The sequence below is a fragment of the Ixodes scapularis genome, unplaced genomic scaffold (assembly GCF_016920785.2).
Source record: "Ixodes scapularis isolate PalLabHiFi unplaced genomic scaffold, ASM1692078v2 PGA_scaffold11__112_contigs__length_91849675, whole genome shotgun sequence".
NCBI lineage: Eukaryota > Metazoa > Arthropoda > Arachnida > Ixodida > Ixodidae > Ixodes > Ixodes scapularis.
The window spans coordinates 54,354,620-54,371,153 of record NW_024609837.1 but is presented as its reverse complement, the minus strand read 5'-3'; the positions used below and the strand labels follow the sequence as shown (position 1 = coordinate 54,371,153).

Here is a 16,534-nt window from a genome sequence, read left to right as displayed (position 1 = left end):
AGTGTGTTTAAAGATTTCTCATATAATAAATATTTCGGCATTTGTTTTTGACCTTTGTATTGCATATTAAATTTATAGGGCACATAAAAAATTGGTATTTTCATATCGTTTTTTTTTAATTTTTTTCGATAGGCAAAGGGTTAATTTCCTGCACATGACTTATAACATAATGTCCTACAAGAAAATGCGATTATCTCTGACCTGTTAAGGAAACCCACACTGAAACAAAATGTTATTATCTGGGCTTAACCAACTAAACGCTAGAAATGTGATGATTATGTTTTTCTTCGGGTTGACATTTTGTTTGCTCACATTTATTAGTGAGACCTTGAGACCCATCAATGTTCAAAGTTCTCCGCTTGTCTTTTTTTTTTAATGAAGCTTGCTACTAGTAAATAATATGCGATGTATTGTATATTATACTTATCAAAGAAAAGCATTTTAGGCGTTTGTGCTTAAACAACAAAATTCAGATCTCAAAAGACTCATAGAACGGCACACACACTTCTTCTCGCCGCATCAGCGCGTCGCTCGGGTTAGGAAAAAACGGGTTCTCATCATCTTGAACACGCGAGACTTGGGAATAGAGTTCTTGTTCCTTAGTGTCGGGTGTTGAAGATGTCGAAAGTTCACCATCTCGCCTGCATGTTCTCTGTCATCTCTGGTTTCTCATGTTTCTGAAACAAGTGCGATTCTGACCTGATGTCCAGATTAGAAAGGACAGCTGACCAACCTTCTCAACTCGACTCGAGTTGAAAAGGCTGCCGATTGGTTACGTTCGAAAAGTGATGATTTTGCCAAGGCACGGCCTGTCCGTCGGTAAGATTCTCAAGTTTCTGAAACAATCGAGTGCGATTCTGACCTGATGTCCAGCGTGACGAGGAGGAAGCGGTCGAAGTCCTCTGCCCTTCTGCTCAAGTCCCTGAGGTAGGATGCGCCGTCGTGCTGACCCTCCAGGTATTTGACAACAAGGTGACCTGCGAACGATGCGTGGTTCGGGTGAACATGACCTAATTTCGCCCCCGTGGCCGCAGCGTGGGCGGAGGGACCCGCTCACGCAAGTAGTAGGTTTAGCTAAGGGCCCCGCGAATAAGAAAGGTAACGACATCTCATTTGCTCTCAGGCGTACACTTTTTTATTTTTTTTTTCTCGTAGTCGCTGCCGTCCTGATTGTCGAAAGACAGTAGTCGGTACCTCTACGCTCGGTTTAATCAAAAGTCAAACCGCAGTCGTAGGCTAAAGCGCACAGAAACACATACACACGGACAAAAAGATGATTGTCATACATGGCCAAAGTCAGCGAGCAGCGTGAGAAAACTGTGGAAGAATACAAGAGACAGGATAGATAGATTGGGGGGACCGGTGGCCGAGTGGGCTAACGTACACCAGCTCGGAGCACGTGGAGCGAGAGCTCGCGCTGCAGAACCCAGGGACCCTGCCCGTTTTGATCTGGATGATCATCGTACCGGCGTGCGGTCGTGTATCACTACTGCGTGGTGCACGTTGAAGACCCCCGATTAGCGGTTGTACCGCACTGGCTAAAGCCCCAGACCGGAAGTGCGCCCGACGCGCCACCACCGCGCGTGACGTAACAGAGATGAGCTCGTGTATAGACTCCGAACTTTTGTGTACGGGGAAAATCGATATACCTGCTCGACTAAGTAGGAGCAGCGCCTTTACTATTTATTTTCGTAATCATTATATGTCGTCATTCATAACAAGAATTAAAATATGTGTATATAATTCTGGGAATGCAAAACTTTGATATATTTTACGATTACGCTACTTTAAAAACGTTGAGAAGGAGACGCTTGAATTCTTTTGAAGTGAATTTTGAAATTTGCTTGCTGGTCACGGTTCTGCGAGAAGAAAGAAGTGGACTGCAAAATACAGAGCTCGAAGGTAGAAGGAAAAGGAGACAGGATGGCCAGCGAATCCTGAGGTTTGGTCGTAGGAGGAGCTCCGCAAGAAGGTCTATGGCTATGGCCCGGGACTTGCCGAGCTCTTCCCACGTCCAAGCTGCAACAGCAACCCTTTTTACTTCAGAAGTCCAGGATTCGAAGTGACTACGGTGCTGCAGCTCTTCGACGTTCGTCCACGCAACAAGCTCTCAGGGGCATTTGATGTGAGGGACTGGGGTACGCCTCTTTGCCTGTCATTAAACTGCATAGTAAACGTATTTTTGTAAATATATTTGTTGTAATTTGCCTCTTGACTTGCCATTTGTTCGTATTTGTACTTTGTAAATAGAATGTAGTAGCAATTTCTCCGCCGCCTGGCCTTCTCTTCATTCAGCTTGCGATCCGTCTCGGGCGAACCGTGGCACTCGCAAACTTTTTCATACACAGGGTGTTCTTTAGTCTTTACAGATTTGTCTTTAAAACACCGTAAAAACTACACACATGCCGATTGTGCAGGTGAGTTATGCGGCCAGGGGGACATAAAATGAGGGGCCAATCGTCACGGTATGTCTAATAACGATTTGAAATTTGTTAATTCGTTTTTTAATTTGTGAAAATAAACAGATGATTCCAACTGGAAACTCACTGAGCGCCATTGAAAGTCACCAACTCAGTAATTTTTAGAAAGACTCGTGGGAAGTGCAGCAGTGCGTTAAAGTTACCACTCCTGTAAAAGGCATGAAATTGGTGGAGAGAAAACGCGGTTGGTAAGAGGCGGAAAAACCGCCCGGGCACCTTATCTCACGGGTAGCCTTGCTTCTGCTTTACGAGTGGTAACTTTAGCGCTCCAGCGTGCTTCACACGTGCTTCAATTCGCTCTAAAATTGACTGATTTAGTGGATTTCAATGACGCTCAGGAAGTTTCTGATTTGAACTATATGTTTATATTGTTCATACCAGGACTCCATCTGATTACAGACATTTCTGGTACCCCCCTCGGTATCCACAACCCAGGCGCGTAGCCAGGGGTGGTGTTGAGGTGTCAGAACACTCCCCAAAATTTTACTTTATTATATATACACATCTTTTTTTTTATTGTGTGTGTAACTGCATCAGCACCTTGAAACAGCCCCCCCCCCTCCCCCCCCCTCCCCGCCCCCCCCCCCTCCCCGATAATATTTTTTGGCTACGCCACTGCACACAACCCATTCCCCCCCCCCCCCCCCCTTCTCTCTCCAATATCAACAGATAGTTGATTAGAGAGAATAATGCTTGCCGGGGCTGGCAATTCGTTCTCGGGAAGTGTCCCTTTTTCTTCTCAATCACCTCATTGTTAAGGATTCTTGAAAGGATTCTTGCTGAAACACCTGGTATTTTTTAAACTTTCCACATGTGTTTAAAAAAAACAAAACAAAAAAAAAACCGTAAAAGGTACATTAATGCAGTTTCTGCACGTGAGTTGCACGATCAGGAGCCCATAATAGCAGGGCCTAATCGGCACGATAAGTCGTCTAGTTAACTAAAATATTACGATTGTCTTTTTATTAGTTGATTGATTGATTGAACATGTTTTATGAAAGAAGAAAAAAGTGAAACGCGCACGATCCAAAAGACATACGAGTAACTAGCTAAATCTTTAAAATCAATTACTAATTAAGTTTATAGTTACTAGAAATAAACATATGGTTCCAATGAGAAACTTGGTATGCATCCTGAAAAACCACTAAATCAACTCCATTTAGAAATATACAAAGCAGGGGCAACGTATTACAACGTCTAAAACAAAAAAAAAAAAAAAAAAGAAATTTAATTTGGACACGTTTTTAGGTTTCGATATTTCTATCGAAGCGCATCTTAGCACCAGCGGTCCTGCTCCCCGGTAGCCCAGACGAGCAACTGACGTGTGCTGTACTTCCATCTATGCTACGAGGAATCGTGAGTGGGAGGTCCAAAGGACAAACACAAATCTCCAAATAAAAATAATAATCCTTTCTCTAGGGATTATTTCTGTCCAGCTCTATTGCACTTTAGCATTAATTGCATTATCATCACTACATGACCTTGCGTTCTCACCTTGTGTGTCCGCGGTCGCATGTATTCGGGGGTTTTACTGCGCTCTGACGTAATCGTGAAACAGACGCTGTGGTTCTTAAAAGTACACCCGCCGGCAATATGAAGGTGAACACCTTACCTGGTTTCTGGCCTGTTTTACGGCTCCCTAAAGCTATATTAACTCTCAACGTCTCGAATGGTACGTGGCTTGGGGTCTAAACTTGCCCTTATCTGGAACAGAGCTTGTTCCAAAACTTGCTGGAGCGTCAAAAACAAGAAGAGGGCTGTTCACCCTCAAGTTCATATCGCTCACGGGTGTACCTGCCTACTGTGAAGCGCCGGCTGCGTGATGGTGCAGGATTTAGGAAGCAAATGGCGGCTCACAGCAACAGAATGAACTGAAAGACGCTATTTTGTTGCTGTGGAATTGTGCTTCGTTATGTGTAATGGTTTACGTCACTTGTAAAAGAAAGCATCGAGGGACTCTAGATAATGATGCCGGGACTGCACATACAATACTACCTAGAGGACAAGGCCTTAAAACAAGACGTCATGTGGAACTTGTTCCGTACCCCTGGGCAGCTTCTCGTCTCCGGTGATCTCGTCGAGTGGCTGGATGATGTTGAGCAGAGAAGCCAGCTTTCCGGTCACGTTCATACCCAGCCAGGTCCCTCCGGCCTTGCCTTCTTCCAAGTCCATGGCTGGAAGGGACGAGACAAAGCTTTTATGAGCGAACCTTACGCACTTTCGCTTCCGTGGTTCGGTTTCTAACCTGCATAGCAGGCGGCACGCATCCGTTTTATGGTTACTTCAATTATGCATCCAGAGGGTGTGGTGCCCACTGCCCAAAGAATGTGGTATGTTATATTTGCTCCCTGAACTGCAAATACAGTTGTCCAGGATCTTATTACGTTTATATACGCACGTTCATATCAATATAGTAAAAGAGCATCATCGAAGTAATGCCGCAATCAAAGTCGTGGTTTGGTCACGGGAGGTCTGTCCGCGGGAACTGAACAGTTAGGTCAGAAAATTATGATAATTGATTTAAAATGTGATAACAGACTCCTTGAACGTTGACGAAAAATCCTCTGCACAAGTTTCTAAGAAGTTGAATGAAGAAACGTTTACGCAAAAACAAGAGGGTGCAAAATACGTATTGCAGTGATTTTGAAATTTTTGCTTCTTAAAGATATCATGCAGAAAGTCGGGACAGGGCTTAAACCGTTGAAACAGATTGAGTAAACGTATATCCCTAAGCGGTACCAACAAATTGGGTCAAGTGAAGTATTTCGACTATGATGTCATTTATGCTATTTTTCACCCTCCGTCCAATGGGCGCCGCCATCTTAATATCACGTGACGTGGTCACCATGAGATGACCAGCTTGTCGCTCCGCTCTCGCCTTCTGCGACTTGGCGAATGCGTTGTATTCGCGTTTTTCGTCGCATTTGATCATGTTTCATGCCTCACTCTGTAAAGTGCCGTTCGATGCCGTATCTTTTCCCACCAACTGCATACCATCCTTGTGTGCCAAACTTTGCTGTTGATTTTCTGGATTATGTAGGCACAGAAAAATGAAAGACGTTTACAAACCTCTGTAATGCGAAACTAGAGCGCAGCTCTTGAGGAGGAGAAGGGGAGGGTATGCCCCTCCTCCTCCTTCGTACCCTCCCCTCCTTCTCCTGCGCACCCTCCCATCTTCCTCCTCCGTACCCTGACCTCCTCCTCCTCTATACCCTCCCCTTCTCCCAGAGTTTCCCAACTAAATTTAGCTGAAAAATTGACTTCACGTGACCTCAACACCAATTCAACTTTCCCGCTAAATTTAGCGGACAAAATACGTCACATGACTTGCGTCACGTCACCTTTGAACAAATTCAGTTACTCCGCTCGATCTATCGGGAAATCCACGTCACTTGACCTCAGCACCAATTCAGTTCCCCGCCAAATTTAGCGGTGAAATTCATTTTCTCCGCTAGATTCAGCGGACAAATTCAGTTTCATCGCTGGATTTACCGGTCAAATCCAGTCTCTTCGCTCGATTTAGCGAAAAAATTCTGTTTCTCCGATAGATTTATCGGGAAATTGACGTTATGTGACCCCCATAACAATTCAATTCCCCGCTAAATTTATCGGGGAATTGAATTGGTATGGAGGTCACGTGACGTCAATTTTCCCCCTAAATTCAGCGCGGTTACACCAACGCTGGCGCCACGAAACCCGGAAACGGGAGCCTAGAAGCTGTGCTCTAAAAAAAAAAAAAAAATTCTCGGTCTTTTTAAAGTTGGAACCCGACACTCAACAGCGTCGCCGCCCATGCCCTCCTAGAGGAACGCTCAGCTGGCGTCTCCACTGGGACGCTTACACGGCGGAGGGACCACCGAAACGCGCTTCAAGCGCTCAAAGCTGGCACTCGGTCGATACACTCAAAGGACGAATTGACACGCTCACAGCACCGTGCCCGCGTCCATCAGCCGAAGCAACGCGACTCCAGACTTCTGTCCGGATCTCCCACCCACTACCACCACGCGGAACTACTTTTTCAATGGACGCTCATCTTCCTCCGCCCAACAAACTGATCTCAATGGGGGTAAGGCAGAGGACCGCTCCAAACCTTCGGCAGTCCGCGGAGGACGCAATTCATCACGCGTGCCGTCCAAAAGGTGCGAGCCCGCTGTCAGAAATGGCCCAGAACACAAACACCGACTAGGAAGTAGCTTATGGCTATTTGTTGATTTGGCTGTTTGCTTGCGTCGCCTTCGGGCGGATGGGATAAAAAAAAAAAAAGGGGGGGGGGGGGGGGGGGGATGGAGGGTGCTCCCAGGAAGCAACGTGTTCGGCTGTTTGTTGAAGAGGCCCGCCGATTGGAATCGAGGACAGGTGTCTCTTGCGGCGGCCGGGGGGAGAGGGAGCTGCAAATGTGTCCAGTCACGCTGTTTGCCTTCTGCTAGTTTGATTGGACTTGACGGACGCCTCGCGTCAATACAAAGTGGTCCTGGTCACGGCGGCTCCTTTATCCGTCCTCGGCTCCTCTTTAAAAACACGTCGAACGAACGAAACGAGGAGGCTCTTTCGAGAGATGACTTGTCTCCACGCTCCGGAGAATAGGTACACTTCCTGACTTTTAGCCTGGTATGGCCCAGCAAGGAGCAACGTCAGTTCCGCGTTCCTGGGACGAACTCGCAGCACGGACACTGGCAGTTCGCAGTTTCAGTGGTTCCGCACACCTTGTCACTGTCGAGTGTGTTTATTGATGGTGGCAGGATGTCGCGAACCTGCCGAGGTTCGATAAGGTTCGAGTTTTCTAAGTTATAACAAAAACTTATGCAAGAAACAGACTACCCGCATACGCGAAAATTAGACGAATGGATGGATTGATGGGGTTGAGCCTTTTGAATCAAATGGCGTCTCGCGTCGCATATCCAGTGTTTTTTTTTTTTCTCTAAAATTGGTTTAACGTGGGGTTGCGTATCTCAAGATTTATTCTTAAAGGGACCCAGAAATGAATTTTAAACTTCTTCCTTTTTAGCTTTCAACTTCCACTCAAAAGCGAAATCCGAAATCAGATGGTCGTGCCGTGCTTGGGCACCAGAGGCCATGACTCCAAGCTTTCACCATGCTTTTTAAGCATACTATGAAACTTGCCACTCTCAAGTGATGAACTGCAGTGAGGGCTTCGGTAACGAACTAAAACTCGGAGCGTCTCGTTGATTGGTTGAACGCGTCATTTATGTAGCAACTGAAGCAAGCGACACCGGCACGGTTGGTGGTGCTCTGGCACATTTGATATTTTTTAATCGGAGTTCGAACGCTTGACGAATGCCGATTCGATCTCCAAGCACCCGATCTAATGATCGAAGCACACGATAAAATACTGGCCTTCGAGCACCGCATACAACCGTCAATATTCCTACTTTTGTGTGTTTCTCTCATGGACCTGCGTTTATGCGGAACGCAAGTTTGTCTGCTTCTTTTGCAGGAACTGTGGTGACGTCAGAAAGGCGACGAGCTCTGATTGGCTTGGATTGAAGGATGGTGGGTAGACGTCAAAGCAAGCTGCCCTTGAGGTCTACCCACTATCCTTCAATCAGAGCCAATCATAACTCTGCGTCGTTTTGACGTCACCACAGCCCCTGCAAAAGAAGCAGACGAACTTGCGTTTCGCATTGCCTGGTGACAAGCAACGGCCGCCGGAGGTGCCACCAACGGACTCCCGATGCACGTTCTAGCCTACTAGAATAGAGATCAGTGTGTATATAGTCCTCGCCATAGAGACCTGTGCCGCCACATGTTTTTATTTTATTTGCTATATTTGCGGAGTTCTTTCGTTATGCTTATTGCTTTTTGTTATGTTGCGCCCGCATACCAACAAAAGATTGTGGGTGCACCCGCGTCTGCATTTATATCCATGAAAAATTGAAGTGAAGCGCGAAATAAATGTTTTCTGATGACTGCCACTGCTACTCCCACCGCTAACACCGTGGTGGATGCCACAATCCCGAGCAAAAAATGTTCACAGTGCCTGCTACCGTAGACATGAATAAAAAGTGTTTCAACACCCGAGCCGCGTCAAGACGTAAGACGCCCCAGCGACGACCCACGCACAGATTCCCTTAACTGAGGGCGGCCGCAGGTTCTACAGCGGTTTCCCGACCCAACATGGCCCCGGAACACGACGCACTCCAGGGGCGCTACGGTATTCAAAATGGCGCTACATAGGAAGAGCTTCCATTTTGGACGACGCTGGCGCCGCCTGGCGTCGTCCAAACGCGTGGCGACGCCGCCTGACGTCGCCACGCGTGTGCTGCCTGAGGCATCGATTTTTATTATTTTGAAGACCCCAGTATTTTTTTTTTCATTTAATCAGTTTTTGTTTTTGCAGCCCCCGATAATTTATTTCATCGTTTTGAACATGGTTGCGGCCGCGGTCAGTGCCTCAATATTTTTTTATAAACCATGCTTTTCATGGAGATTTGAAAAGCACTGGCGTTTGCTTTTGCTCGGATTACGAAATGGAACTGAAAATTGGCACCGTGTGGCACACTTGTGGCCGCGGGTTGAGACCACTGATCTGATAGCGTATAGCCGCTCTCCGAGCAGGGCGCAAGTGAAGCCACCGGAGGTTTGATGCCTGCCCCGGAAGTCGGGCGTCTGCTGGACTTCCTAGTGCATTGAGTCAATGCTTTGGTCCGTACTTTCCGGTGTCTTTGAACGGGTTTCAATAATCATGTTCAGAATTAAATCCTGAAATTGAGGTATTTGAACTTGGGACATATGCACACTTGATCAACTAGAATCTCGAAATGTTTACATTGCATGGCTTCCCTATATACTTCTCGGGTCTGCATGCGCTCCTACTGCGCAACAAACAGGCTCTTTTGAGGTGTCAAACGGAAATCCAGCGCCCTCGACGCTTTTCGATCCAGCACTCGGAGGGGTACAAAGCCTACTAAGCGCTTATTTCCGGCACAAGCCGTGTATTTCTGGTGGCTTCATACCTGTTTGCTGAATGCGCCATCCAGCCCCCTATAATAGAGATCAGTGGTTGAGACATTTACATCAGGTGCGTTAGCTATGGCTGCACCCGTCATTTGCGACTCCAACGTCCCCTCTGTGCAGTAAATACACGCTCCCGTTATCCCGCGACAAGTTCAGGGAGGACTCCCAACAAAAATGGCAGCCGGTAGCACGACGCCTGCTTCCCCGCCGCCGTCATTTGTTTTCGCCGTGCCTCCAAAACATATGGGGCGCGTTGTAGTTTTCCGGGCATAACAGTGAGCGCACAGGCAACTTTTGATAGACACGATCGTTATTTGTTTTCTTTCCCAGACATCAAACTTGTGAAACTGAATTTAATATATATATATATATATATATATATAGCGCCACGCCATTTCGGAGCGAAGTCGACACGGTCCTAGCGCGAGTCAAAATCTCAGCACAATATCATGCTGCCACCTAATCGAGTGGCCGTGATGCTGCAATGATAGAAGCAATCTCATTCTAGCCGAAAGACAGCAAAAGATGCATTCTAAATTGCACAGACCGAGTAAACGTTCAGAAATGCTAGCCCTAACACGTTGGATGAATTGTCCGTACCTCCTCGGACACAGCCACACACACACACATATATACAAAATAGTACGCATCATTAGTAACTCGAACATGAGCACACGCATGTACGAAAAAAATAAGAACCTCGCGAAGTTCGAGGCTGTAAATGCTCCAAAAGCACCAGCGCAGATGAGGTAAACAAACACGGAGTACAAACGCTTCTGCCGTCTCGAACCCGCACTATGACACCGCCGCTCTTGCGGGTTAATATTTTTCTTGACATATTTGGGAATCGAAACAGCGCAAATGACGAGGAACCATGAGGACGAAAGACGCGGAGCTGTGTTTGTGTCTTTCTTCATCTGGTCCCCCGTCCTTTGCGCTGTTTTGATTCTCAAATATGCCGCAACAACTAGCCCAAGCGTCTATTTTAGCTTTTTCTTGAGCTCGCTGGTTTGCCATCGGGACACGAGATTAAAGTGTCACACCAAAGAATAACGTTCTACACGATTAATCATCAGCGTGGAGACACCGCCGGAGACCGCGCAAACGCCAACCTCCGGCGCCATGTTTGCTGGAGGATTGCGCAATCGCACGTAATCGCGACTGGCAAACAATGCGCGTAGACAGGAAGCGGACACCCTGGTCGGAGGGTGCGGGCGCCTCACTCCCGCAATAGACCCTTTCAGAAATTCAACCTGTCCACTTGGATAACCATCATCGTCTACGTCCGTACATGCTAAAGGCGGCCTTTGATGGCTGGCAAAGCGAGAACTTGAGGACGGGTGCCCAAGCATTTCAGACGTCAGCTCCCTGTATAGTTTTTCGATGTCACCGTGACGATTCTTGTATAGTTTCACGTAAATCCTCAGAATGCTCAGGCTACGGCACGCCCCAGACAGCTCGTGACAATCAATTGTAAAGAATCTCATCGAGAGTTTTACTCAACTAAGCACATCGAACAGAGTGGTAGTTTCTCGACACTCTCGAAACTGAAACAAAGAGAGAAATAAACAATAAAACAAACTGTAAAGTGTGTTTTTGTTCTAAAAAAATTCGCAACTTATTTTTACAAGTAAGAAAAGAAGGTGTTAAAATTAATTTTTTATATTTCTTTTAAGGTCAAAAATTGAGGTTTGACAAAAGCCTCGCGACAGCTTTCCTCGGTAAGTAAATGGCGGAGCCAAAGTATCGTATGTCCGCCAACCCCTCATTGGCGGAGATTTGAAGGCGGCACTTGAGGGGCCTCGCGAAACACTAAGTTTAACCGCCGAATTCTGCAACCTCACTCAAACTACACTCAAACTGCAGGGCCCCTCCACTTCCTCGAGGAAGGCGCGAGGGCCGGCGCTGGCCAATCGCGACGGCGGATCCGTCCTCGCGATTGACCAGCGCCGGCCCTCACGCCTTCTTCGAGGAAGCGGAGGGGCCCTGCAGTTTGTATGTAGTTTGAGTGAGGTTTCAGAATTCGGCGGTAAAGCTAGACTTTTTTTTTTCCTTTGCGTTCGCCAAGTGTGCTGACGAGCGGGAAGCTTCTAGAACTTTCGGACTGTGCCACACGTGTAATAGACCGTTTTCAAAAGTGCGCTTCACTCCATGTCAGACATTGTATAAACACACACTAAAAAAGAAAGAAAAAGACAGCAACGGCGCTTTTTTCCTCCCTTCTACTGACGCGCCCCCGAGTGCACAAGAAGGGAGGAACGAGATGTTTTTTTTTCCTTCTCCAAGCAGACGAGAAAAAAGTGCCTCCTTTCCGCCTCATCTTTTTCGGTTTCGTTTATCGGGAACGTCGCGCCCGTTTTATTTAACCATTGAGCTGCCTGAGCGTCAGCGGCCACGGAGGCTGCCTGTAATTCAGTATCCTAGTTCAAATACGCGAAACACCTCGGTTGCATCGACGCTTTTACCGCAAATTTTGTCAAACGAACAAGCAAATCTGTTAGAAACAACGAAGTTCCGGAGCAGAGCCAGCAGTGCTACGTATAGTCACTAAATGAGCTGCGCTTACCGCTCATTCACACTGGAAGCGGATCCGCGTTCGCAAAGCGGTTGCGAAGGCGGTTGTATAAATATCCAGTACAATTGCACGCGCACTTGATGTCATGGAGTGCGCGTGCAATTGCACTGAATCTTTATACAATCGCGTTCGGAACCGCTTTGCGAACGCGGATCCGCTTCCAGTGTGAATGAGCGGTTAGAGTATCGGCACTCCGTTCCCCGACATTGTTGTGGGCGCGGCCATTTCGGGGCTTGTGCAGAGCAGACGCAACTGCCGATCGTCATGATTCAAAAGTGCGACTTCCTCAGCATTATATTTGGTGTTAGGAAGCTTATGTAATATTGCTTTGGTCTGTCGTGAAGTGTTTAAACATTTATGGAGAACGGAAAAGCGTTTCCTGTGATTTAGGATAAACCTTCAAATAACTGGCAACCATGATTTTAAGCCACAATATGGCCAAGTGTCGTTACTCTGAACCGTAGCTTCTTTAGTGGCACTAGTGCTACGTACTACGCTAAAATGGCCGTCTCTGCAACTTCGCGTTCGAGGCACGCAGGTTTTCCTGCCGGGCACCCAAGCGTCTTTTGCGCTGCGTCTGGGTCTGTTTCCTGTTACAGAGTGTCATCAGACGATAAACGTGGTTTCACAGTTCCCTGAGTCCCCAACATCGCCATGGCAGTGTTGTGCGTTGTAAGCAAGTCTGGGACCGTTGTCGATATCTCCATGTGTTTCGCGTACACCAAGACGAAGTTATCTGTCAACATTCTGCTTTACATTAAAGTATTTAATAAGACCGCTTGAATGATTACGATGCATTCGATCGACTAGCGGATGGTCATGTTGGAACACTGGTCTGAAAAATATCTCATATCGTGCAGTGACCAATGTAATGTAAGCGATTGGCCTCTCGGGGAAGGGCTGAACAGGCTCGAAATACGACGAAAAGGAAGTGCGTATGTATATTGACAGTTTGGAATGTTGGCATTAAAGGAAATTCAGAGAGAACGACCGATAAGGTGCTAAATAAATTTACTTTCTTATAGCCGGATATCTTTTAGTTGACAGTCGACTTGCAACCGAACCCACAAAACGGCCGTTCTAGATTTTTTTTTAAATTCTGTGCCTAACCGATTTTAAATCTACGCGTTACTTCTAAAGGACAGATGTTTTCAACTACCTTAAGCTGTTCAGCTTCTTTCTTTGAACAAAACCGCGTTTGTGCCATTTATTTAAATTAAATTGAACCCCCGGATTGTTGGGTCGAGCTCGGAACGCGCTTGCATTTTTAATGTGCATTTTATAGTCCTGTCGTCGATGCGAAACTTATGAGCTTTTAAGGTATAATGCTATCCTTAAAAATAATGCACTGACGATCGGTTAGCAAGTGATGATATCGGAGGGTCCACGTCATCGATGTCGCTCTGTGGATTCTCCAAAGCCACTCGGCACAACAACCGGCCAATACACTCTCTGTCGCGATTTGCAGACGTAGGCGCTTTGACGCCCACGGTGAAAGACCGTGTCTTTCTCAGAAACCTTCGTCGCAAAACTCTCCGTCAATATATCGTAGTTCATCCAAGACAGGACTGGCTGAAACGCTGGCTAAACGGCCTGGCTACTGAGAACAAACAACAAACTATTTATTTTTTTGCTTTTTTTTTAATATGGGGGTATTTGTGAAGACATGTCGGTCTTTTTCCCGAGAGCACCCTTTAATGAAGCACTTAATTTTCTTGCGCTTTATAAATGTTTAAGTTGATCGAAATCCTACAGACGAAGTCACCTTTTTTTGCAATGGTCTTTTTTGCGTGCAAGGAAACGATGCAAGTATTATGCACCAAGGCGTGAATTCCACATAAATGCGTTTGCCACTGTGTTCCGCCTTTTAAGAAAAGCGAGAACGAGCAGGTCGGACATAGCACATTTTGGTGTAATTAGACATGGTGCGCTCATGCTGTTGCTATGCCGCGATATTCTGCTTAAAATCTGCATCATCCCACTTGTCGTTGTTAGATCAGTTACGTTAGGTTAGATGCCATAATATTCAGTGTGAGCCGCTATTTACAGGAATTCGCTTAACTTGGCTTGAACAGTGCGCTCAACCACTTAAACAAAAACTACGTACGCAGGCGATTGTCAGAAATGTTGAAATCTGAAAATTATAAAGACGAATAGCGTCTGCTACCAAAATACAAGCGCCATTTTCGAATAGAGATTTTCTGAAATCGCTTTTGGCTTTTAAATCAGATAAAGCAGAATGTTGAATTTTAACATACTGTACCAACCGCTACATTGAAGCGATGTCCAAGCTTTCGGCGATTCACAGTTTATTCTTGCAGTAGAAGATACACGGTTCTTTTGTATTTTTTATTGTGCTAGCCTAGTGGTCATTTCTTGCTAAAATGTACGCTTTTGAAAGACACTTTTATCAACAGTGTAGCTTGGTAGAGATGGAATTGCTCATGTACAACTAGCTGTAATTTTGTGGCGATGATAATAAGGTAAGAAACATTATAAATGCAATTTAAAATATTTCATTGGGTTCAAATCCTGAAAATCGACTCGCAATTAAAACCACTTCGAGGCAGCATGTCTCATTGAATTATAAGTTGAAAATGAATATATGAAAGAAAAAATGGACACGGTGATTTGACTGGCCTCAATATTGTAATTTGTTTGCCCGAAACATTTTAAGCTTTACGCGTTAAAAAAAAAGCGCTGCGATTTTAAGTTTTGTGTGAATTTTCTTCAACAAACCAAGTCTGAGAAAACCTAAGCACTTCTTATGAGTTGTGAATGCGAAAGCATGTACGTCGTTCTTCCGCTCCCTCCGTTCGTCTGCGGTGTACTGGCTTGGACGGCCACGTTTCGCTACTGCGGACGTTGCGGCCGCCGACGATATAGATGCCTCAGGCTCCGCCATGTTCCACGGCGTTGAGAGGAACCCCCTCCCCCCATCCCTCCCCCCTTTTGGCAACGCCTGACACAAGAGCGGCGGCCGAGCGCGCGCTCTCGTGAAGTGGCCGCCAATGGCTATCTAGGCGCCGTTTCGCTTAGCCAATGGGAGAATGGCCATTTCTTTCGCATTCTTTTGCGGTTACAGACGCGGCGTCTGTAACTATGAGATAGTTAATGCCTTCGATTAATAGTTAATGGGACAGTTATAATGCTCCGCTCCATGGGATAGTTAATGCTTTCGCATTAATCAAAGCGATTTTAGTCTAGCTATTTTATTTGCTTTCTTTTTTTTTTCAATACACTGGAGGCAATCGCAGGTCCAAGCGAACTTGGCCATTGAGAAGGAGGAAATACGATTCCATTGGCCTGTCGCTGATAAAAAGCTCGGACAGGCCTTTTTGAAAGTAATTGTACATTTACGTATAGACGTAGTGCATGCGAACAACAATTAGTTACGGTTGGTTACAATGACGATACGTAAACTTCAGTAAGCATCGCACTTATACGAGTTAGTCATTTGATATCTCGTCCAAAAAAAGATACGCCAAAGGGACTGGTCGATGAATCGCCGAAACTCCGCAGTTGTTGATTTCTTCTAGGGCTCCCTAACAGTCGAATCATCGGATCTAACGCAAACACAGGTACCGAAGCTTTCCCCGTCATATTTTAGGGTAAAGGTCTCTGGCGAATGACGTAACTCGTGTCGGATGAGAGAAGCCCAGCTGAGCCGTATCCTTGTTTGCGCGATGCCGAGAAGCATCCTGACCGCAGAACGGATAGATCTGGACACTTCCTCTCGCACATCCGGCAGGAAGGGGGCAGGAAGGCTTTCGTGCCGCTTTATTTCCTCATTCATAATTCACGTAGCGCAGCGCAGGCATTTCCTCGTCAGTTAGCTTTGTCCGGGGCCTTCCTGGACCAGTTCTTGAAACGGACGCCTTGACACTGAAGCGTTTTTTCCTTCCCTCGCCATTGTTTCTTTCTTGTCTCCCTCAAGGTCGGGAAAGCCCTTCTGCGCCTCTTGAAAGGATCTGAAAGGTGTGTGTGTGTGTGTGTGTGGGGGGGGGGGGGGGGGGAAGAAAGTAGCTACACGTGTTACCGATGTCCCATCAGGTTAACGGATTGTTTTTGAAAAGTAGACGCCGTTGAAAGGGAAAACCTGAAACAGGCTGGTCATCTAACGTCATAATGATAAACCCGACCCTTGTGGACGGTGTACATAAATGTGACACTAAATCAGAAGCTGCGTTTTGAAAAGTCGTGAGTTTTCCCCCCGTCTCGGATCTAGTGGCGGTGACAGAAGCTCCAAAAAGTCGGCAATATTGCCGATGAACAACCTTGATGTTCCTGCTTTCTTTTTTTATTTTTTTATTTGATACCTTCTTTCTTTATTTCACAGTACCGGCAACTGCATTTCATTTTTTGTACACACGGAACAGAAAAAAAGAAAACAACGTATAGCTTACAATTAGACACTACATTTTCAAGATGTTTTTCGGTGTTTTATTTATTTGCAAACAAATAGTGTAATTCGGCGATTCGTTGCCTACTGACGTTAAGAATG

At 46.2% G+C, this 16,534-nt stretch overlaps 1 protein-coding gene across 1 annotated transcript in view; it reads right to left on the bottom strand.

Moving 5' to 3' along the window:
• LOC8040971 (transport and Golgi organization protein 2 homolog) overlaps positions 1-16,534 on the bottom strand; it is a 107,168-nt gene that overhangs the window by 17,271 nt on the left and 73,363 nt on the right. The window contains exons 2-3 of the mRNA XM_040205527.3: positions 4,526-4,654; positions 863-977 (exon numbers count right to left, since the gene is read on the bottom strand). Coding sequence (XP_040061461.1) covers positions 863-977; positions 4,526-4,654 — 244 coding nt within the window. The remainder of the gene's footprint in view (positions 1-862; positions 978-4,525; positions 4,655-16,534) is intronic.